We start from the raw sequence: 23,214 nt of genomic DNA on the forward strand, positions 1-23,214 counted from the left end.
AGTGGAATAAGACAAGTCACTGAAGGATAGATACTACATGATCCCACTATATGAGGAATCTAAAATAGTCAAATTCGTGCTAGCTTCAGCAACAGATATTTAAATTGTAATGATACAGAGAGGATTAGCTGGGTCCCTGCACAAGGAGAGCATGCAAATTCATGAAGCCTTCCAATATTTAAGGAAAATAACGAAATAAAATAGACTCCTAGAACCAGTAGAATGATGGTTCCCAGGGTCTGGGGAAAGGTGGAAAAGGGAAGGTGTGGGTTAAAAGGTATAAAGTTTCAGTTATGAAAAATAATAAGTTCTGGAGATCTTCTATACAACACAGGGCCTATAGTTAACAATACTGTATTGTATACTTAAAACTTTGGTAAGAAAACAGATCTTATGGTCAGTGCTCTTTCCAGAAAAGAAAACAAATTACTTTAAAAATGAATAAAAAATTGCAAGCCCTGAAATAATAATAAAAAAAAGTCAGACTCCCATTATGTGCCAGACACTTTATATCCATTATGTCAATTAATTCTCATCCTCTCTAAAGAAGTTACTGCCGTCTTTACTGTATGGTTAGGAAAAGAGATACTCAGAGAACTTAAGTAGCTAGTAGTGAAAAAATGGCAGAGGTGAGGTAACAACCCACGTCACCTTCCATTTCTGTAGCCTGAACTTTTTCTGCCCTTTTTCTTGCCCAGTTGGGAATGGATAACCCGTCAGGATCCTGGGATCATGTCATGTCATATTTTTATTTTATTTTATATTTATATTTTTATTATTATTAAATATATATTTATTAATATATGATATATTGTTTGTTTCAGGGCACAGGTCTGTGATTCATCAGTCTTACACACTATATAGCACTTACCATAGCACGTACCCTCCCCAGTGTCCATCACCCAGCCACCCCATCCCTCCCACATCCCCCCCACTCCAGCAACCCTCAGTTTGTTTCCCGAGATTAAAAGTCTCTTAGGGTTTGTCTCCCTCTCTGGTTTTGTCCCATTTCAGTTTTTCCTCTCTTCCCCAATGATCCTCTGCCTTGTTTCTCAAATTCCACATATCAGGGAGATCATATGATAATTGTCTTTCTCTGATTGACTTATTTCGCTTAATATAATGCCCTCTAGTTCCATCCATGTCATTGCTTTATCTATTATTTTTAAAGATTTTATTTTTAAGTTATCTCTACACCCAACGTGGGGCTCGAACTCCCAACCCCAAGAATGAGAGTCGCATACTCTCATGTCATTTTTTAAAGTTAATCTTGGCCAATGTCAAATTCTGGTATATGCTTCAGTTAGTAATGTTCTGGTAATAAACCACTCCAAAATGTAGTGACTTTTAGGGCACAACAATTTTATTACCATGTAGTTCTAGAATTTGACTAGACTCAGCGAGTTCTCAGTTGGGGGGTGTCTGAGACAAAATCCGTGGTCCTATCATAATGTAAATGGCCCTTCAGGAGTGGAAAAGCTAACTGTTTTAAGGTCTTATTCTTTCTGAGTCTTCTAACAGATCCCTGATACTGTGTCTACTCATATGTCCATGATTTTGCATGGAGTTCCCGTAGGTCGCTACCTCATCAACCTGGGACATTCCTGTTCATTTTTAAGCATTCAGCAAGCACTGCCTGCTCTGTGAGGCAGACCTGCCCAGAACTTGCCAAGGCAGTGTTCAGCATTCCCTCACCTGTGCTCTCATGGTACTGTGGGCAACTCTCAACAATAGCACAATTACCAAAACCGGTAAAAAACTTTATCTGACTTCAGAACAAAGCTCCCTAAAAAATATTCTCGAGCCCTCCATTCAGCAGTAACCAGAAATATGAAGTTACTTAACAGAAGGTACAGTCTTGTTACTAGGAAAAACCACTTGTTGATAGGACATAGTGTTATCATTACTTGTTTATAAATTTTTCTCTATAAGGCTTAAATTTCATTTAGGGAAAAAACCTTTTTCCCCCTCCCTAAGTAAGCTCCAGGCCCATTGTGGGGCTTGAACCCACACCCTTGAGATCAAGAGTTGCATGTTCTCCTGCCTAAGCTAGCCAGGCTCCCTGAAAAAGACCATTTCTCAGCCATGTTTGAACACTCAGTGCCAGTATGGCTTCTGGTATATAGTAGGTTCTCCAAACTCGCTCATCAGATGGATGAATCTATGTTTATCTATAGCCACATATTTTTATATCTCTTCTTTTAGAGACATGGGTCTGCATATTTGAGATACATGTAGTTAATAAGAAGAGCAGAAAATGAGAGAAACCCAAAGCCATTTTTTAAGCTGCATGCTTTTCTGTATTATCACATTTAATGATTTTAGTTTTTTAAAAATTTTTATTGGGGTAAGGTACACATAACTTTTGCCACTTTAACCATTTTAAAAAATTTTTATTTTGAGTAATTTCTACAGTCAACGTGGGACTCAAATTTCCAACCCCAAGATCAAGAGTCATGCTCTACCCACTGAGCCAACCAAGTGCCCCATCACTTGAACCATTTAAAAGTATACAATTCAACGACACTTGGTACATCCACAATGTTGTGCAACCATCAAGATAGTTCCAGAACATTTTTATCACCCCAAAAAGAAATCTTGTGCCTAGTTAGCAGTTACTCCCCATTTTGCCCTCTCCCCAGCCCCTGGCAACCACTACTCTACTTTCTGTTTCTATAGACTTGCCTATTCTTGACATTTTGTATAAATAAAGTCACACTATGTGGCCTTTTGTGTCTGGCTTTTTTCCCTGTAGCATAATGTTTCCAAGTTTCATCCATGTTGTAACATAGTACTTCATTCCTTTATGTGGCTAAATAATACTCCATCAAAAGGCTGCATCACATTCGGTTTATCCCATCAGTGGACATTGTGTTATTTCCTATCTCATTTAATCTTAACAACTCCCCGCTGACGTGCTTTGACTGCTCCCGTTTTATACGTTAAAATGTGAAGCAGAGAAGCTAAGGAACACAAAACAATTTCTGTAAGTTGAATGATCAGTCGGTATCAAAGTTTATTGTAAGAAACCATAAGCAATAAAAAAGTAAGTGTTGGTTTGTTAAACTCAAGTTGTAGATTGAGGCAAATGATGGATAATTGATTTGTGCTGAGCTATTGATGTATTACAAACCTTCCCTTTTTTTTGACTGAGAGTTGGGTAGATTTCCTTTGACCTGAAAATATTACCTTGCTATCAATATTAATTCACATTAAGATCAGCTGCTCAATGATAGACACTACTTTATAGGTATTAATAAGACTTGAACATTTGGGAAGATATTTTAGATAAAGGTAGGACATTGATTTGTAGCTATAAAGCAGATGAATGTCAGGTTTCAATTTTTAGTTTGGAGTTATACAATCAAAATTTAGCATAAAGCAAAGATTTATATTCCCTCTCCTAGTATGACTACTTCATGGCCTTTGGTCATAGTTTTAGTTTTGCCTTTAGAAAAATCTAGATAGCCATTGATGATGATCTGAGTTATCCGAACAAAATACCCTGAACTGAAATATTTTGTATGTTCTGCAATTACGTGGTTGATTGCTTTTTAAAATGGTCCCTTTGATTCCATTTTGTAGGATTATTGAACATGGGGAAGGAGGAGGCCTCTCTTGAGGACGTACTGGCCTATCTCAACCAAATCTACTGTGGGCAAATTTCTATTGAAACCTCCCAGCTTCAGAGCCAGGAGGAGAAAGACTGGTTTGCCAAGCGATTTGAGGAACTGAAGAAAGAGACCTTTAGCACAGAAGAGCGAAAACATCTGTCAAAACTAATGCTAGAATCCCAGGTATAGAAGTGCCAGTGAATATCAATGGAATAGCGTGACTCATTTTCTACAAAGATGCATAAATATTGAAGAAGGGGAATTAAAGCATTTATTTACCCTATTAATCCCATTGCCTCAACACAACAGACAGTATAACATGTGCTACTTTATTCTAAGTAGAAAAAGCTAGATCGCCAAACACCAGAGCTGTTGGTTCTCCTCAGGGTCAAAATACTTTTTATATATTTGCCTATTCACTCTCTAAAAGACTGCAAAATCCTTAAGCTCTTCTCTCCGTATTACCTCAAGCAATCAAAGAAAGCTATGCATGAAAGCTCTTGGTACAAATTAATGAAATTGAATCTGTCAGGGCTTGGATCAGGCTCTGGCGTATCAAGATGACAAGAAAACTGTTCCCAGTAATTTGGATAGTTGGGTGGTTTGCAACCTTGAGGGAAGAGTACTGTAGAGGCCTCTACTAAAGCTCAGGGGCTGGGAAGGGCAGAATGAAAGGCCCAGCCCTTGCTTCAGAACACATTCTTTTTTTTTTTTTTTTTCCCCCAGAAGAATACATTCTAAGAGGCTTCCTCTGGGGCTAAGTTATTCTACCACTCATGTTATTTTCTCTGCCTTCCCACTGCTGCCTGGTGTCCTTGGCCTGGCGTTCCTGCTGTGCCCTGAACTAGTCACGTCTGTCTCTGGAGTACATCATGAAGGGGCACTGCTGCACCTTCTTAAACTAGCGTAGGGTCTCCCCACAACACACAGAAACGTGTCTGACTTGGACCTGAGTAGCTGGCTCTCTTCCCACAACAAATGTGTTTGACGTGATGTTCCACAGGAGTTTGACCACTTTTTGGCCACCAAGTTTGCCACAGTGAAGCGGTATGGGGGCGAAGGAGCGGAGAGCATGATGGGCTTTTTCCACGAGTTGCTGAAAATGGCAGCCTACAGTGGGATCACAGATGTGATTATTGGCATGCCCCACAGAGGGAGGCTTAATTTATTAACAGGCCTTCTGCAGTTCCCTCCGGAGGTAAGATACTTTGTGTGGTGCACAACTGATTGTAACAGAATAGAGCCGACAATAATCATTCCTTAGAAACCCAGTAAAGCTCTGCGCCATTGGCCCAGGGGATAGCTTAATAAGTTGATGGATAGATCTGGTATTTGAGTTGGTTTTCTGTGTCTTCTTACATGGATTCTTTCTCTCTTAGGGAGGGTAAAGGTTAGTTTGTTTTCTCAAGGATGACATGAATAGATAATTTCTGTTCTTTGAAGCATGCTTTCCTAATGTAATAGAAATTATTCAAACAAACATTAAGATCTGTGTGATTGCTTATAATTTTACCTTCCAAGAAGTCCATTTTACTTTCCACTGATGTGCAGAATTTATACTGAACATCCTCTATAAAACTAATAACACATTGTTATCCTTGGAGACCACCACCTGAGAGGTTTTATAGGTAATTGGATCTTGGTGTCCCTGTTCTGTCCAACTCAGCGGCTCTGTTAGTCTCTCAAAAGACTGGAGAGTTAGGGCTGTAGATTTTAGTTCCGAGAACATCAGGGTGACTTGCAATTTAACCAGATCGTGGCTGCTGTGTGTGGATAAAATTCACTACTGATCTTGGCCAGGAGATTAAAAGTAATTGTAAGTGTCAAAGGGACTGTGAGAGTTAATGGAGTGAATAGAGCCTATGGAAGGATGCGTTACCCTTAAACCACTAGAAGGTACACGTGACGGTATGTCTGGGGGCTAAGCTTTACCACTACTACTCATACCTCAGTTTTTCTGATGCTAAGAGATTGATAGTCAGCTCTTAAAAGACAAATACTTTCGAAAAAGCAGACTAAACAGAATAAAGTGATTGACAGTGGCGCCTGGGTGGCTCAGTGGATTAAAGCCTCTGCCTTCAGCTCAAGTCATGATCTCAGGGTCCTGGGATCGAGCCCCACTCAGGCTCTCTGCTCAGCAGGGAGCCTGCTTCCCCCTCTCTCTCCCTGCCTGCCTCCCTGCCTACTTGTGATCTCTGTCTGTCAAATAAATAAATAAAATCTTAAAAAAAAAAAAAGTGATTGACAGATGGAGGCATGTGCTGAAACACAGGCAGAAATCCCTAAATGAGAAATTGTGTTCTTAAAGCATCACAGACCAAAACACATCTGAAAAGTGCTGAATTACAAATGATCATATTTGTGAGAAACATGGATATACCCATACTGTGTAAGGATGTATGCTCCTGTTTGTCCATTGGTCAGTAAGAAGTTTTGGGGTCATTCAAACCATTTGGGTAAATGAGGACAACGTGCTCTTTTTGGTAACTACCTTGGTTTGAGACCTGATTTTTCTTACTTACTAGCTAAAGACCTTTAAATTAGTAAATTTCTCTTGCTTGTGCATTTTTCAAGTGGATAGTAATGTTTATCTCGAGGTAGACTGGGAAAATGAAGTGAAGTCCTTTGAGAATTAGACAGTCGAACTTTCTAGGCATGACTTGAGCTAATCATGGATGCCATCCTGTGTCTAAGTGGGATTAAGTTCTGTTCTATCATTTTCCTGTCTACCCCCCCTTTTAAAAAAGATTTTTATGTATTTAATTGAGAGAGAGAGAAAGAGAGTATGAATGGTGGGGAGGAGCAGAGGCAGAGGGAGAGGGAGAAGCAGGCTCTCCATTTGAGCAGAGAGCCTGACATGGGGCTCCATCCCAGGACTCTGGGATCGTGACCTAAGCCGAAGGCAGATGCTTAACCGACTGAGCCACCCAGGTGCCCTTTCTTGTCTACCTTTAACAAGATTCATAAAAAGTTCTTTCGGAGAATTCTAACAGGTGTATTTAAGAAAAATTATTTGCAGGGGCGCCTGGGTGGCTCAGTGGGGTAAAGCCTCTGCCTTTGGCTCAGGTCATGATCCCAGGGTCCTGGGATCGAGCCCCACATTGGGCTCTCTGCTCAGCAGGGAGCCTGCTTCCTCCTCTCTCTCTGCCTGCTTCTCTGCCTGCTTGTGATCTCTGTCTGTCAAATATATAAATAAAATCTTTAAAAAAAATTATTTTGCATATTGCAAGGCAGAGATAACTAACAGTTTAGTACTTTACTATCTACATGTCTAATAGTCATGTTAGACTCTTTTCAGAGTGTTGGTATTTCATGTGATGGTGAAGATCTCCAAATAATTCTGGGCATTTGAGCAGTTAGAAGTTTGTGCCTTTCTTTTTTTTTTTTTTAAATATTTTATTTATTTATTTGACAGAGCGAGATCACAAGCAGGCAGAGAGGCAGGCAGAGAGAGAGGAGGAAGCAGCTCCCCGCTGAGCAGAGAGCCTGATGCGGGCCTCGATCCCAGGACCCTGAGATCATGACCTGAGCCGAAGGCAGCGGCTTAACCCACTGAGCCACCCAGGCGCCCGTGCCTTTCTTTTTTAAGGCGTGGTGATCACAGTTATACAAGCATCGGTGTAAAGTTTTTTCAATTGTATGATTTAAACTAACCACCTCTTCTCTGGTCTCCATTGTGATAAAAGACATTTTTTCTTGTCTACATTTTCATAACAGCTGATGTTCCGTAAAATGAGAGGCTTAAGTGAATTTCCAGAAAATGTTTCAGCCACTGGAGATGTCCTGTCTCACTTGACCTCCTCGGTTGATCTGGATTTCGGCGCGCACCATCCCCTCCATGTGACCATGCTGCCTAACCCCTCGCACCTGGAAGCAGTCAACCCCGTGGCTGTGGGGAAGACTCGTGGAAGGCAGCAGTCTAGACAGGATGGGGACTACTCTCCAGATAGTTCTGCTCAGCCTGGGGACAAAGTCATTTGCTTACAGGTACTTGTAGCTTCATGAAGTGAGGCAGGAGGCTGGGGAGACCAGGAAGAGGGAAAGGGAGATGGTAGATATTCAAGATGAAATTGAGAAAAGATGACATTTTGGGAAAAGAAGATTCGGGGCTTGTTTTTAAAATTAATAGCAGATATGAGGTCCAGTCTCAAGGCAACTGACTTTAGACTCAGGTTTCACTCTTTTTTTTTTTTTTGAAGAACCACTTTAAACATTTTTTAAAATTTAAATTCATTTAATTAATATATGATATATTATTGGTTTGAGAGACATAGGTCTGTGATTCATCAGTCTCGTATAATACCCAGTGCTCATCACATCTCATGCCCTCCTGAATGTCCTTCACCCAGTTCCCCCATCCCCCCAGCAACCCTCAGTTTCTTTCCTATGCTTAAGAGTCTCTTATGGTGTGTCTTGTGTTTTCCTTTCTTGAGTTGTGTGTGTTATTTAAGGGAGTATTGAGTGGTATCCCTGATGCTTTTCAGAGGACAGATTTTATTACTTTTAGGAAACTACCTGGTCGCCATATATCTAACAAGGCTTGCTTGTTTCACAATAAAGGTCTTGGGGCACCTAGGTGGCTCAGTCAGTGAAGCACCTGAGTCTCTTTTCCAGCTCAGGTCTTGATCTCAGGGTTTTAAGTTCAAGCCCTACGTTGGGCTACATGCTGGCTGTGGAGCCTGCTTAAAAAAATACTAATAAAATAAAATAAAGATCTTTGGCACTAAGGCAACCAGTACTGATCATTAGTGTGGCTCTTACTTCCTTTATCCACTCCAACCACCAGTTTTTTGTAACCCGACAGCCTAGAGATTTGAACTTTGGGTCACATTTTTTTTTCCTATGAGTATTCATTTAAATATGAACCTTTAACTACTGGGCAATAATTAATTCTGGGCATTAGTCACTGCGTCTTTAAACCCCACAAGCATTGGTAAATCTATAAGGCAGAAGATTATAAATAAATAAAATCTTAAAAAAAAAACTTTGAAAAGAATCAACAGGTTCTGCTTATAAATAGATAAAATCTTAAAAAAAAAAACTATAAGGCAGGAGAATATTTGGCTACGTAAATGAATACCAACGGTATCTTATTATCTCATATTAATTTTCATGAGCCAGAAACTTGTAGTAAGTAAATTGGGGGTAGGCAGCATTGCATTTGACTACAGTATGGTATTTTGAAATGGAAATGTTACATTGTTAGTCATTCTCTTTACCTGTCAATTGACTTAATTCATGATACTCTAAAGTATTTCTGTCGTTCACGTTTACCCAGTGCATGAAGTAGGTCTTTGCATGGACTTCCAAAGTAAGAGGTGAAAGTGCCATTCTCTTTAAAGTGCTGAGAATGACTGCCCTCTTTTGTCTATTTTGTGTTCCGAAATTATTTTGCCCTGCTGTGTCTGTACATGTTTTGCCTTGTTCAAGGACACAGTTCTAACTTCTTCTGAGAACTCTAAATTTGGAGCCTATAAAATTCTGGTAGGTGAGATTCTGGATGCTACTTTTTCTGCCTGTCTTCTCTTTATCTGGATCCTGAACCTGGTGAAGGTAGATTGTCCTTTATGATGGCTGTGTGTCTAACCCCTGGCCATGTTTCTAACCCCCGGCCATGTGTCTAACCCCCTGGCCTGGGCAGCTCCCACCTCATCCAGCATTTGTTAGTACTTATGGACCCTTATTCCCAAAAAGCTTTATGGGGCATAGTGGAGTGGGTTCTCTTCTGATTTAAGAAGAAAATAAAATTAGCAAATGGCACATGTGTGCTTTAGTGCCAAGAATCCAGACCATGATAAAACGATGCAAGTTATGAGCAGATGTTATGTTCTTTTTCTGAGAAATTTTTGTTTGAGAATGGTTGACACCAGATGTTATGTTCTTTTTTTTTTTTTTAGAGAGGGAGAGAGAGGTGGGGGGCAGGAAGGAACAGAAAGGGAGGCGAGAGAGAAAATCTGAAGCAGGGTGGGCCCTCAGCACTGGGCATGGAGCCTGATGCAGGGCTTCATTCCACAACCCTGAGATCATGACCTGAGCTGAAATCAAGAGTCAGATGCTTAACCGACTGGGCCACCTAGGCATTCCCCAGATGGTATGTTCTTAACAATGCCTCTCCTGTAACATTTTTGTAAAGGAGCAGAAGAGGCACACATCCTCCCTCTTCCTTGCTTTACTGAACTCCACTTACACCGATATCCCCCAGAAATTCCATCATCAAGGAGGAGTGTTCAGATGCCCAGAGCCCTTGGACCTGGTGGCTAAGAGTCGGACCTTACAGTGTAACGTGGTACAGAAAAGACAAAGACTGTGGAACCAAGAAGACTTGAGATCAAATCCTGCCTTTGCTGCTTTCTGGCTTGGTGTGCTTGATTCTGTTATTTAGGGTCTTTGAATCTGATAGCTAAATGGGAGTGTACTACATTCTTCATAGTGTTCTGAGAATTAAATGACATCATGGTACATAGTAAGTTCCTTGATCCAGGAGAAGGGCTTAGAGGGGTGGAGAAATACATAGAAAAAAAAAAAAAAACAGAGGTACCATAGAAGGCCCAGTGTCGACTCCAATGTGAAATATACACTCTTGGTGAACCTTGGTTTGCTCATCTGTAAAAGGACAGTAGTGACTTTCTTCTTATCTGCAACCCCTCCTCCCCCTACCTTGAATGGGTTAATGCTGTGGAGATAATGTAAGGGTATGTTATTACTAGATATAGATACTCCAAAATGGAGGTCATCCATATAGTCCCTAGCCAAGGGAAGGTGTAGCCTGGAAATGTCACTTCTGCAAAGCAGTACTTCCTTTCTTTGCCAGAATATTCTATTTACATTAAAAAAGTGACTATCTTAAGGACATTTTCAATGTCCTTTAAAAAAAAATCTACTTCAAGTATTCTTCCTTCACACATATTTAGGTCTTTTACTTCTGTTATTATTGGAATTGCAATGGTCATGTTCTTAGGGCATCTGAGATCATCTTATTCTTTAGTCCATCATTTTGATATTAGCCTTTTGTTTAATTTATTTTTTACTGCAATATATTTGATAATAACATTACATAAATTTAAGGGGTATAACATGTTGATTTGACAGGTAATCTCCTTTTAGCCTGAAGTCAATAGAATTCATATCTTCTAAGATCTTCTAAGATCTACAATTCCCTTATTATTTGCATTCAACTTTTCTAAAAGAGATTTCCCTTTTCCTCTATTGCTTTCCATCCATCAGGTTTTGTGGTGATTCTGTGATCTAACAGACTTCAAATGGTTTGGAAGAACAGCACATTTCAGATGTTGTGTGATAGTATTTTGTTGGTTCCTTAAAGCATCCTTTCACTCACCTGTGAGAGACTGTCCCCCCTGCCTCCTGTCTTTGCAGTCAGATCACCCTTCTTTATGTTCCCAGGGGTGGTCAGTATACCCAATGGGGACCAGGAGATACAAGGTGCACACAGACTCGCTTTAGATGTAGGATGATTGGGGAAGAAAGAGGAAGAAATCTGATAGCTAAATGGGAGTGTACTACATTCTTGATAGTTTTCTGAGAATTAAATGACATCATGTGCATAGTAAGTTCCTTGATCCAGGAGAAGGGCTTGGAGGGGTGGAGAAATACATAGAAAAAAACCCATAGTAATACATAGAAATACATAGGAAAAAAACTGTCTTGCAGCCTTTTTTCCTGAAAACTGTGCTGGGCTGATTTTCCTTCTGTACCTCCAATAGCCCTTCCTTCTGTGGTGCTATTGTTTGTTCTAGAATGTTTATGGGTGTATTAGAAATTATGCGTGTGAGTGATAATGTGGTGGTGGGTGGCATGGATTGGCCGGTGGTGGTCACAAGAGGAAAAGGGCTTTGAAACCTGCTTGAGATCAGGCAACCCTTCTAGAAAATCCTGTACAGAACCAGCAGAGTTTTGGGAAGGCAGGAGAGCAGTGAGAAAGAGCATTGTTGTTTTTATTCCTGTTATTATTTGAAAACAACTTATTCCCAATTGGAAACATAAATTTCTACACCCCTTATGTTCATTTTCTCATTTTCTCCTCCATGATTTAGGTTCACGGTGATGCATCTTTCTGTGGTCAGGGGATTGTTCCTGAAACATTTACGTTGTCTAGTCTCCCACATTTCAGAATAGGTGGGAGTGTCCATCTGATTGTCAATAACCAGCTGGGTTACACCACTCCTGCAGAAAGAGGAAGATCTTCCTTATACTGCAGTGACATAGGTATGTGACACAGGGAGGCAGCCCTAGAGAAACATCTAGTTCGCTTAGAAGAGTGAGCCTCTCTGGTTATCCCATTTTAAATTTGGATCAGATGGGCTCAGTAGTCACCAACAGTGTTACTAACATTCCTTGAAAAGTCTGAGTGTGATCTTTGAATCCAGGGAAATAAGACAAGAGCGGAACCGAGAGGCTGCCATCTCAGATTGTCCAAGAATCCAGTTGAATGATGTGGTGAAAGCCAGGGATCAATGAATTTGGCACAACACCAGGGTACTTGTCTTTAGGGGATTCAGAACTGGGGTACCCAAAGCCCTCGTCAAGAAGAATAGGTTCAACCAGTGAATTTGGCTAAGTGGTCTTGGTTAGAAGTCAGATGTGAGGAAGGCAGGTTGACTTGTTTTTATCCCAGAAATCAGGCAGTATGAAGAGAAAGGGCTTTTTTTTTTTTTTTTTTTAAACCCATCACCCTGTTCACAGAGTAAACTGTAAGATGGTAGGAACTCTTCCATTTTTGCACCTAGACCCCGGCCTGGATGCCTTTTGGGGCTATCTGTGTGAATTTTCTTTTAAAGATCATTTATTTTTAAGTAATCTCTAGATCTGATGTGAAGCTTGAACTCACGACCCCAAGATCGAGTCCCTTGCTGCTGTGACTGAGCCAGCCAGAGATCCCTATCTATGTGAATTTTTTGTGATTAGTTTGATAGAGATACTGGAAACACATTGTAGGACTTCTCTTTGTTAGCTCATGTAATGTTTCCAACATTGCTAAGAGGTAGGAGCTATTATCTCAGTTCTACAGGTAAGAAGACTGAGATTCATAACTTTACTGAGGTCACAGAGTAAGTCACAGAGCTGGGACATGACCTCTTTCCTCTCAGCTAGGCTCCAAAGTATGGGTTCTTAACCACCCAGCCAAGCTACCTCTGAGTATGTGGGCTGCCTCCCCACACAGGCAACAGGAGTTGGAGGTGGGCTAATGTCGTATGGGGATAGCTGGCTGGTTTCATCTGTCTCCTCTGCCTCAGGAAAGCTTGTGGGCTGCGCCATCATCCACGTCAATGGAGATAGCCCAGAGGAAGTGGTCCGTGCTGCACAACTGGCTTTTGAATACCAGCGCCATTTCCGGAAGGATGTGATTGTTGATTTGTTATGCTACAGGCAGTGGGGCCACAACGAGCTGGATGAGCCCTTCTTCACCAACCCGGTCATGTACAAGATCATCAGGTACATTTATAAACCTTTGTTGAAGATCCCCTCGCCCCCATAGGGCTCACATTATTTTTATTAGATGCTCTGAAGTAGGGTGACCAGCTCCATGGGTTGCCTGACGCACACAACTTTCGGTGCTAAAGCTGGGACAGTCCTGAGCAAACTGGGGTGGTCATTCTGTGGGTCTCAGGAAAGGTCCCCATATTCTTCATACTCTACTCATTTGCTTGATGAATGAACAAAGGCAATTTACCAACACCACTTGGCAGATGGGAAACAAGTAGGAGGACTCGGGCAGAGCCCATAGTATGCCATTGACAGGACCAGAAACCAGTCCTCCGTGATTCACTTGGTGCCTCGGCAAGAGGTAACATGACAGTTGTAAGGAATCTTGGGAACTGTGCTGTCCAGTATGGAGGCCACTATCATATGTGGCTTTGAACGCTTGAAATGTGGCCGGTCCTGCTGGAGAGGGGCTGTAAGTGTGATATACACACCAGGTTCCAAAGACTTCATCTGTCAAGAAAAATGTGAACTATCTCAATACTTATTTTTATGTTGATAAAATATTAAAGTATCCATATTTTACACATATTGAGTTAAATAAATTTGTTATGAAAATTAATTCTACCTGTTTTTTTTAACCTTTTCTAATGTGACTGCTAAGAAATTTTTAATCACACATTGGCTCATGCTACATTTATTTTTAAAGATTTTATTTATTTATTTGACAGAGCACAAGCAGGCAGAGAGGCAGGCAGAGAGAGAGGGGGAAGCAGGCTTCCTGCTGAGCAGAGAGCCCAATGCAGGGCTCAATCCCAGGACCCTGAGATCATGACCTGACCTGAAGACAGAGGCTTAACCCACTGAGACATCCAGGTGCCCCTCATGCTACATTTTTCTTAAATTAACATACAATGTATTATTTGTTTCGGAGTACAGGTCTCATTCATCAGCCTTACACAATACACAGTGCTTATCACAACACATACCCTCCCCAATGTCCATCACCCAGTCAGCCCATCTCCCCACCCACCTTCCCTCCAGCAACCCTCAGTTTGTTTCCTAAGATTAAGAGTCTCTTATGGTTTGTCTCCCTCTCTGGTTTAGTCTTGTTTCATTGTTTCCTGTCTTCCCCTATGATACTCTGCCTTGATTCTTAAATTCTGCATATCAGTGATATCATATGATAATTATATTTCTCTGCTTGACTTATTTCACTTACTATAATACCCTCTAGTTCCATCCACATCATTGCAAATGGCAAGATTTCATGTTTTGATGGCTGCATAATATTCCATTGTGTGTGTGTGTTTGTTTGTGTGTGTGTGTGTGTGTGTGTGTATCACATCTTCTTTATCCATTCATCTGTCAATGGACATCTGGGCTCTTTCCATGGTTTGGCTATTGTGGACATTGCTGCTATAAACATTGGGGTGTAAGTGCCCCTTTGGATCACTACATTGGTATCTTTGGGGTAAATACCCAATAGACATGCTACATTTCTTTTGGACAGTACTGGGATAGAAGGTTAATATGACAGAGAGAAACATGTTACTTTGGAATTTCCTTTTTTGATACTAGAAAGTACAACAGAGCCCCTTCCCCACTTTAGTTCCTCATAGGTATAAATGAAAGCAGAGGAATAAATTGAGTGACTTTTTTTAAAAAAAAGATTTTATTTATTTATTTGACAGAGAGAGAGATCACAAGTAGGCAGAGAGAGAGGGGGAAGCAGGTCCCTGCTGAGCAGAGAGCCCGATGCGGAACTCGATCCCAGGACCCTGAGATCATGACCTGAGCCGAAGGCAGTGGTTTAATCCGCTGAGCCACCCAGGTGCCCCAATTGAATGACATTTTATAGGTCATTCTGGTCATAGGTAACAGACTGCTCTTGGAAGAACAAATCTGGAATTTAGCTCCTGAATGGCATGATGTGGCTCAGGGCCGTATTTTAAAAAAAAGGTCTGCCTGGTCTACCTCTTTTGTCAGGACGGGATACGATAAAGTATGTGAATAAACTTTGTAGTTAAAGTATTATGTGAACATAGAGTATCATTATTATTACTGTAAAACCAAGGTACTGGTTATTATGGTTACTGGGTTATTAAAGCTACCAAAAACGGATGTTGGCGACTTTGAGTTCAATACTTTTTGAAATAAGGGTGTAGACAATGTAAGTCAGTCTTGTAAATAACTGTCCAGAATGTTCATAGAAAAACTCTACTAATTATTTCTACCTTAATATAGACAAAAGCTTATAAAGATGGATTTGTTTTTTCTTGGGAGAGTTTTGTTTTTTTACTTGGAAGAGGTTGTTACTCCCCATTGCCTTTAGAGAAAACAAGATATTGGAGTGAAAGTTACATAACATAAAATGGTTCACTCTGCAGTTCAGAGGCATCTAGTATGTTCACCGTGTCGGCCCACCACCCACCCTCTCTAGTTCCCGAACATGTCCTGCGTGCCTCCTTACAGTGATGATGCTCTGTGATACCTTTGACAATGGCTGTGTCTGTCACTCTTCCACTGTTGCAAATCAGATTGACTTTTCTCCCTTGTTTGCTGCACAGAGCCCGAAAGAGCATCCCGGACACCTATGCAGAGCACCTGATTGCCAATGGACTCATGACTGGGGAAGAGGTGTCAGAAATCAAAGCCTCCTACTACTCGAAGTTAAATGACCATTTAACCAACATGGCACACTACAGCCCCCCAGCCACCAACCTGCAGGCACACTGGAAGGGTCTGGTCCAGCCGCCAGCCTGCATTAGCACCTGGAACACGGGTGTGGCCCTCGACCTCCTGCGGTTTATTGGCGGGAAGTCGGTGGAGGTGCCCGAGGAGCTCCAGATGCACAGTCATCTGCTGAAGACCTACGTGCAGGTAGGGAGCCTGACAGTTTCAGGTTACTGATTGTTTGTCTCGAGTCACAGAGAAATCGGTGTGTATCTGGTCTTTTTGAATTAGTGTTACTGATGGTGGGTCGCGAGGTTCTGGGAGCTGAGCCTAGTGATGTTTTGGTACTGATAGTCACTGAGCTCTGATGTGTCCACTTCTTTTTTCTTTCTTCTTCCCTTCCAGTGCACATACGTGGTTTGGTACTGAGAGTCAATGGAGTTTGGTACTGAGAGTCAATACTACTCATTTCCCTCCATTTATTTATGTATTAAATGGTTAATACATCACATGCACGTGGGCAGCGTGCCCGTTATCACAAGTACAGCGGCACAGGAATGCCAGCTTTGATTTTTCTGACCAGTGAACAGAAAAACACTTTCATTTTAGGGGGTAGATTAAATAAAAATGAAGAAATTCAACATGCATACTCCAAGGGCAACCATTTAGAGACTAATGCACATCGCAGTTTTATGTATTGTCTCAAGTTAAATATAGACTGAAGTTTTAGTTGTCCTGCACCTTGGGAATCTTAGAACGTGGGACTCTCCATGCAGAAATGGGGGAAGCAAGGCGCTAAAGGCCTTTGCCTTTACTTAAACTTGAACAGAGACACTGTCCTGGATGATTGTTACAACACTAACTTCATCTTTAGGTTTTTTATTACACGTAAAGAGACTTTATTTTTTTAAGACTTACTAATTCGAGTTGTGGAGGCAGAAGGGGCAGAGGGAGAGAATGTCCTAGAAGACTTCCGCTGAGTGGGGAGTCCCTTGGTCTTACATACAACCCATGAGATTGTGACCTGAGCCAAATCCAAGAGTCAGATGCTTAACTGACTGATTCACCCGGGCACCCCAGGAGCTGAGACTCTTAAAACAATCTATGTACTTGCCATCCAGCTGAAGAACTAGAATATTAGAAGGATGGTCCCCCCTCATGCCCTCCCTGGCTCCATCTCCTGTCTTCCATGCAGAGGTTAACCACTAACTCGAGTGCCTGCTCATTTTGCCTGTTTGAAAACCTAGAACTGCTATCCTGTTCTATTTCCTTCTGCACTTTCTCTTTTACTTAATATTATGATTTTGATACATACTGTTATGGCATTACATTTTTTGGACTCAGTGTGAAAAAGGAGGTAGACTCTTAAAAGTGTCTTTTTTTGTTTTTTTTTTTCCTGCCCTTCCATTTTTTGCAGTCCAGGCTGGAGAAAGTGATGGATGGAACAAAGTTAGACTGGGCCACGGCAGAAGCTCTTGCCTTGGGCTCATTACTTGCTCAGGGTAAGACGTTTCTGGTTAGCTGCACAGCTGGTAGGGAGTGCTTTGTTTGACATTTGTTATATGTGACCCCTGAGGTTTTGAATTAGAGCTATTTCCCCTCGTTATCATTGACTAGAGAGGCTCTAAACTTTTCTTACTTGGCAATATTTAACCTTAGTATAACTCATATTGGTAACCTTCATCAGAGAATAAATGACAGAGCATTTCTTGCTGGGAAGCAGGCTCTGTGCTGGATGAATTGGGAAGGTATTTTCCTCTAAAGATTGTAGAGCAAATGATAACTCTCCATTCTTAAATATTCTCACGTTACCCAGACTTTTGAATATAGCACAGGTGTATTTTAATCAGGATAATCTCTTTGCTACAGAAAACTCTCAGGATGAGCTGATATGTTAAGAATTCAGGGTCACCATGTCTTGTTAATACTTAGGTTATTCATGGGAGTCTGAATTTTTCTTTTTCCCCCACCTGTTTTCTTAAGGTTTCAATGTCCGTCTGAGTGGGCAAGATGTTGGCCGTGGAACTTTTAGTCAGCGGCATGCAATGATTGTTTGCCAGAAGACCGATGATACCTATATCCCTCTGAACCATATGGATCCTGATCAAAAGGGGTTTCTAGAGGTAGGATGTCTTATTAATCTGCTGTAAAACCCAGATGCCGATAATTATAGTTACAAGATTCTTAAAGCAATTAGAAACAGATGTTAGCTGTTTTGAGTTCAGCCTTTTTTTTTTTTAATTATTTTAAAATTCCAGCATAATTAACATACTGTTATATTAGTTTTGGATATACTTCCTGCATCACCCAGTGCTCATCTAGATAACTGTACTCCTAATCCCTTCATTTATTTCCCCATTCCTCCATTCCTCCATCTCCTCATCCACCTATCCACCTCCCCTATGGTTATGACCAGTTCATTCTCTAAGAGTCTGGTTTTTTGTATCTTCTTCTTTTTTCATTCATTTCATTTGGATCTTAGATTCCACACATGAGTGAAGTCATATGGTATTTGTCTTTCTCTGACTGACTTATTTCACCAACCATTATACCCTCTAGAGACTACTCAACCATAAAAAAGAATGAATTCTTGCCATTTGCAACAACATGGGTCTAATCTTTTTTGAAATAAAGGGTTCTGAATGGGTGGAGAAGAGAGGTCTATACACTTGGGATGGAAGGAGCATACTAGTGAGTAGACTAGAGCTGTTTCACTCCAGGTACTTACCTGTAGTCCTATAAATGTCAAATGGTTGTTCATTTTGTTAATCCAAAATTGACGTTGTGGGGCACCTGGGTGGTTCAGTTGTTATGCATCTGCCTTTGGCTTGGGTCATGATCCCAGGGTCCTGGGATCGAGCCCCTATCAGGCTCTCTGCTCAGTCGGAAGCCTGCTTCTGCCTCTCCCACTCCCCCTGCTTGTGTTCCCTCTCTCACCATCTCTTTCTCTGTTAAATAAATGAAATAAAATCTTAAAAAAAAACACACACATGGGGTGCCTGGGTGGCTCAGTGGATTAAGCCTTTGCCTTCGGCCCAGGTCATGATCTCAGGGTCCTGGGATCGAGCCCCACATCGGGCTCTCTGCTCCGCAAGGGAGCCTGCCTCTCCCTCTTTTTGCTTGCCTCTCTGCCTACTTGTGATCTCTGCCTGTCAAATAAATAAATAAAATCTTAAAAAAAAAAAAAAACCACACACACGAAGGAAAATTGACATCGTAATCTGTGTGTTGCTGAATTCATTAAAGTAACCCAAAGATGTTGAAAAAAAAAAAAAAGTAACCCAAAGATGTGGATAATAAGCCAACAACAACAACAAAAAGCCCTGGAACACCTGGTTGGCTCAGTCCATACAGCATGAAACTCTTGATTTTCAGGTTATGAGTTCAAGCACCACAGTGGGCATAGAGCTTACTTAAAAAAAAAAAAAAAAGGGCCCAGCTTTCTCAAGGTTACCTTATTTCTAAGGCTTAGTAGGCTTGACAAATATATCTGTTACCATATATTTCTATGTGGTGGTCACAATAGAGTCAAAGGCAGGGGCTGGGTCTTTTTATTTTCTCTCCAATAGCTAGCATAGTGCTGGCCACATGATGTTTATTAAAATAAATTATCCTTCAAGGTACGCTTAGTGGCCTGTCATCTTTTTTCCTATTCTAGCATTTGTTTGGGTATAATCTGGAGCTTACTGATACTCAGTATTTAAACAAATTTACTTTTCAAAAGCAAGATGCCAGAAGCATTACTTAAAAGGACACAAAGCTCATCTTTTCTTTACATGATTCTGAAATCTACCCCTGGATCAAGTCAGACTGGGGATCCAGACACTGAAATGTAAAGTAGCCCCTCACCCCAGTGTCCTTCATTGAATTGTGCCTTGATATATAGTATCAGTTCATTTTGAATATTACTATCTAGAAAGCCCCAAGTAAATGGCTTGCGTCTCTCATGAGGATGCTGTCCAAAGATTTCATTAGTTATCTAAGACCAACCCTGAAGGAACTGCTGCTCGCTTGTGGTAACTAAGAGGGGTGCAGCTCACTGAGTAGTGGTTTGTCTTTACTGTGTTTGAATTGTAAGTGCTTCGAACGCTCAGCCTTTCCTGGTCAGCAAGGGCTCCCAGGAAGGGGTGGAGACCATGGGACCCTGGGGGACTGTAGACCACCAAGGCTGTCTGTCCCCTCTGTGCTGTGTCTCATTCTTTACCTTTCTTCTCTCTACTTACATTTACACTATCACACTGTATATTCTGTGCCCATCTCAGATGCTTTGGGGCATAGATAAAACCATTAATAAATCCAAGACTTGAAGGTAGATGTGTGAATCCAAGTGTCTAAAGTATGCTGAATGCAGAGGTGAAGGTGTAGTGAGTCTACTTGGGAAGTCAGGAGAGCGTGGGGGAGGAAGCCAGATTTGAGCTGGGGCTGGAAGGACATGAGGAGTTGCCTAGTCTGAAGCATGTAGGGAGAACATTCCAGGTGGGCACAACTGTACACACAAAACCCCATGAGGTGAGAGGACAGGGACTCCAAATAGCTTCATGTGACTGGAGGTTCAGCTGCAAAGTGGGGACAGGGGCAAGGAAGAGGAACCTGGCCTGACTCCACACATCGTGAAAGATTTGGAATGTTATAGAAGCTGGAAACCTTGAGGGAATTTTGAACAGGTGATCAGGTTTTTATATCAGACAGAGCCCTCCTGATGGTACTTTGGAAGCTGAAGGCGGATGAAAATTTTGGGAAGTTCTGTCCTAGCTTTATTGAGGTAAGGGCAATTTCGAAGGAGGGTTCTCAGTTGTTCTAGGCAGGAAATCGCGGGGACCTGAATTAGGACAGAAGCGGTGCAGATGGAATATGGGGCCAGATTTGAGAACAGCGATAGGACTTAGTTGTAGATGTAGAGAGTGGAGAAGAAAAACTAGTCTTGCTTATCTCCTGGCTTCCTAACTCAGACATTTACTATATGATGGTGACATTCACCCAGACATAGTGTAAAGAGAGGGAACGGGTTTGGTAAGGAAAGATGATGGATTCAGTTTTGGACATTTGCCTTTGAGGTGGCTGAAGAACCTCGAAGTTGCTGTCCATTACAGAAAGGCACTTAGATGCATATGTCTGGAGTTAATAAAGGAATTTAGTCTCGAGGTACACATTTGGACATTATCAGGGTGTAGAAATGTTTGAAACCACAGGGGTGGGCAGGGGTGGGATTATCTCCCTGGGAGAGAGCAGAATAGGAAGAGGACTGGGGGATAGGGTCCTGGGAAAAACAGTTTTTAAGGTGCTGGCAGAGGGAGACATTTTTCCCAGGAGAGCACCCAGAAAGATGGGAAGACAACTGGGAGTCGCTGTGTCATGAACTGAAGGAGGGAGAAGTCAGATATGAGGAAGAACAACATGGCCGTTGGATTTAGCAACTGGAAGGTCAAGGGTCGACCTCGCATAGATCTGTTTTTTTGTGGAGCGGTGAGAACAGAAGCTAGATTGCACTGGCCTGAGCAGTAAACAGGGGTTACAGACCTGGAGACAAGTGGATTAGATAATTCTTCTAGAAGCTTGATGGTGGAAGGAAGCTACAGCTGTAGACCACTGGGCAGGGGACTGTTTCTTGTTGCATTTTTGAGTATTGATTTCTATCTGCTATGAAGGGAAAGTCAGTGAGGAGAGGTTCAGAAAACAGGCATTAGGTGATGAAGCCAGTGAAGAAGCAGAAAGGAAGAATGGATTTAGAACATTGGTGGGTATGTCAGCCTTGAGTAGGAAGACAAATGAGAAGGTGAGGACAGACGGAAGGTACGGGTAAAGGGGTCAGTCTAAACCTCGTTTACAATGCACTCATAAATCTGAGAAATGTAGCTGTCTTTTAAAAATTAATGTAACATATAGCTTATAACTGAAATCAAAAGAGAAATCAGAAAAGACAAGGTTATTATACATATTATTATACATAATCCTACCATGCTTATAAATCATCTATTTTTATTTTTCTGTGTTGTCACTGAGTGCTTAAATGTACAAATCACACATTTTTATACTTGTAGTCACAGTTTTTTCCCCCAGAGTCTTTTTTGTTTGTATGTTTTGTTTTTGTGTTTTTGAGAGAAAGAGTGTTCCCTCTCAGCGTGAGGGGCATAGAGAGAGGGAGAGAGAGAATCTCAACCAGATTTCTCGTAGAGCGTGGAGCCCAACACAGGGCTTGATCTCACAACCCTGAGATCATTACCTGAGCTGAAACCAAGAGTCGGACACTTAACTGACTGAGCCTCCTAGGCTCCTCCAGAGGTTTTTGTTTTGATAAAAGATTTATTGAGATAAAACTTTTTGAATTTAGTCTTTCAATGTATACAATTCAGTGGTTTTTAGTATAGTCACGGAGTGGTGCAAACATCATCACTATCTAGTTTCATAATGTTTTCGGCACCCCCAGAACAAAACCCCATACACCCAGTGAGAGTCTCCCCATTCCTTCCTCCACTCTGCCGCTGACAATCATTTATCTACTTTCTGTCTCTATTGATTTGCCCATTTTGGACTTTTTTTTTTCTTTTTAAAGATTTTATGTATTTATTTGACAGACAGAGATCACAAGTAGGCAGAGAGGCAGGCAGAGAGAGAGGAGGAAGCAGGCTACCTGCTGAGCAGAGAGCCCGATGCGGGGCTCGATCCCAGGACCCCGGGATCATGACCTGAGCTGAAGGCAGAGGTCTTAACCCACTGAGCCACCCAGGCGCCCCTGGACTTTTCATATAAATAGAATCCTACAATAAAGTGGCCTTTTGTGACTTGTCTCTTAGCGTCATGTTTCCAGGGTTCGTCCATGTGGTAGTCTGTGTTACTACCTCATTCCTTTTTATTGCCAACTATTATTCTATAAATACAGGACTTACAAATATCTTTGAGAAACAATTTCAAACAAAGACAAAATTACGAAAAAGTTTGATGTACCGTACAAAAGGAACTTTTTCTCCGGAAACATTTGAGACTTGAAGTTGGAAATACCAGCTTGCTCACCTCCTGCTGTGAATGTGTATTTCCTGCAAACAAAGACCTTCGCTGCCACCATAGCAGTATGATCATCCACGTCGGGAAATGAATGTCAAAACATGACTACCATCTCATCCTCCAACCCTGTTGAGAATCATGTTGCATTTATTTCTATTTTTTTTAATTTTTTAATTATTTTAGTTGAAATACTGTTGACACACAATGTTGTATTAGTATAGGTATGTGACAAGTCTGTATGTTATGCGGAGCTCACAGGAGTAGCTACCATCGATCCCCTTACGCTCTTCCAATATCATTGACAATACTCCCTGTGCTGTATCTTTCACTCTGTGACTTATTCATTCCATCCCTGGAGGCCTGGGCTTTCCACTCTCTCCCACCCATTTTGCCCATTCCCCATTCCCCACTCCCCTCAGTCAATCACCAATTCATTCTCTTGTGTTTATGGGTCTCTTTCTGCTTTTGTTTGTTTTCTCGTTTCTCC

General features: G+C 41.4%; 1 protein-coding gene and 1 non-coding gene across 2 annotated transcripts in view; both read left to right on the forward strand.

Moving 5' to 3' along the window:
* DHTKD1 (dehydrogenase E1 and transketolase domain containing 1) overlaps window positions 1–23,214 on the forward strand; it is a 56,176-nt gene that overhangs the window by 16,113 nt on the left and 16,849 nt on the right. Inside the window, exons 3-10 of the mRNA XM_044226934.1 lie at window positions 3,586–3,797; window positions 4,618–4,812; window positions 7,332–7,601; window positions 11,666–11,837; window positions 12,866–13,064; window positions 15,623–15,935; window positions 17,146–17,230; window positions 17,712–17,851. Coding sequence (XP_044082869.1) covers window positions 3,586–3,797; window positions 4,618–4,812; window positions 7,332–7,601; window positions 11,666–11,837; window positions 12,866–13,064; window positions 15,623–15,935; window positions 17,146–17,230; window positions 17,712–17,851 — 1,586 coding nt within the window. The remainder of the gene's footprint in view (window positions 1–3,585; window positions 3,798–4,617; window positions 4,813–7,331; window positions 7,602–11,665; window positions 11,838–12,865; window positions 13,065–15,622; window positions 15,936–17,145; window positions 17,231–17,711; window positions 17,852–23,214) is intronic.
* Window positions 79–181, forward strand: LOC122892812. Its single transcript, XR_006381493.1, has one exon. It is a non-coding gene; the product is annotated as a U6 spliceosomal RNA (small nuclear RNA).

This window comes from Neovison vison, chromosome 12 (genome assembly GCF_020171115.1).
Source record: "Neovison vison isolate M4711 chromosome 12, ASM_NN_V1, whole genome shotgun sequence".
In the NCBI taxonomy this organism is placed as follows: Eukaryota; Metazoa; Chordata; class Mammalia; order Carnivora; family Mustelidae; genus Neogale; species Neogale vison.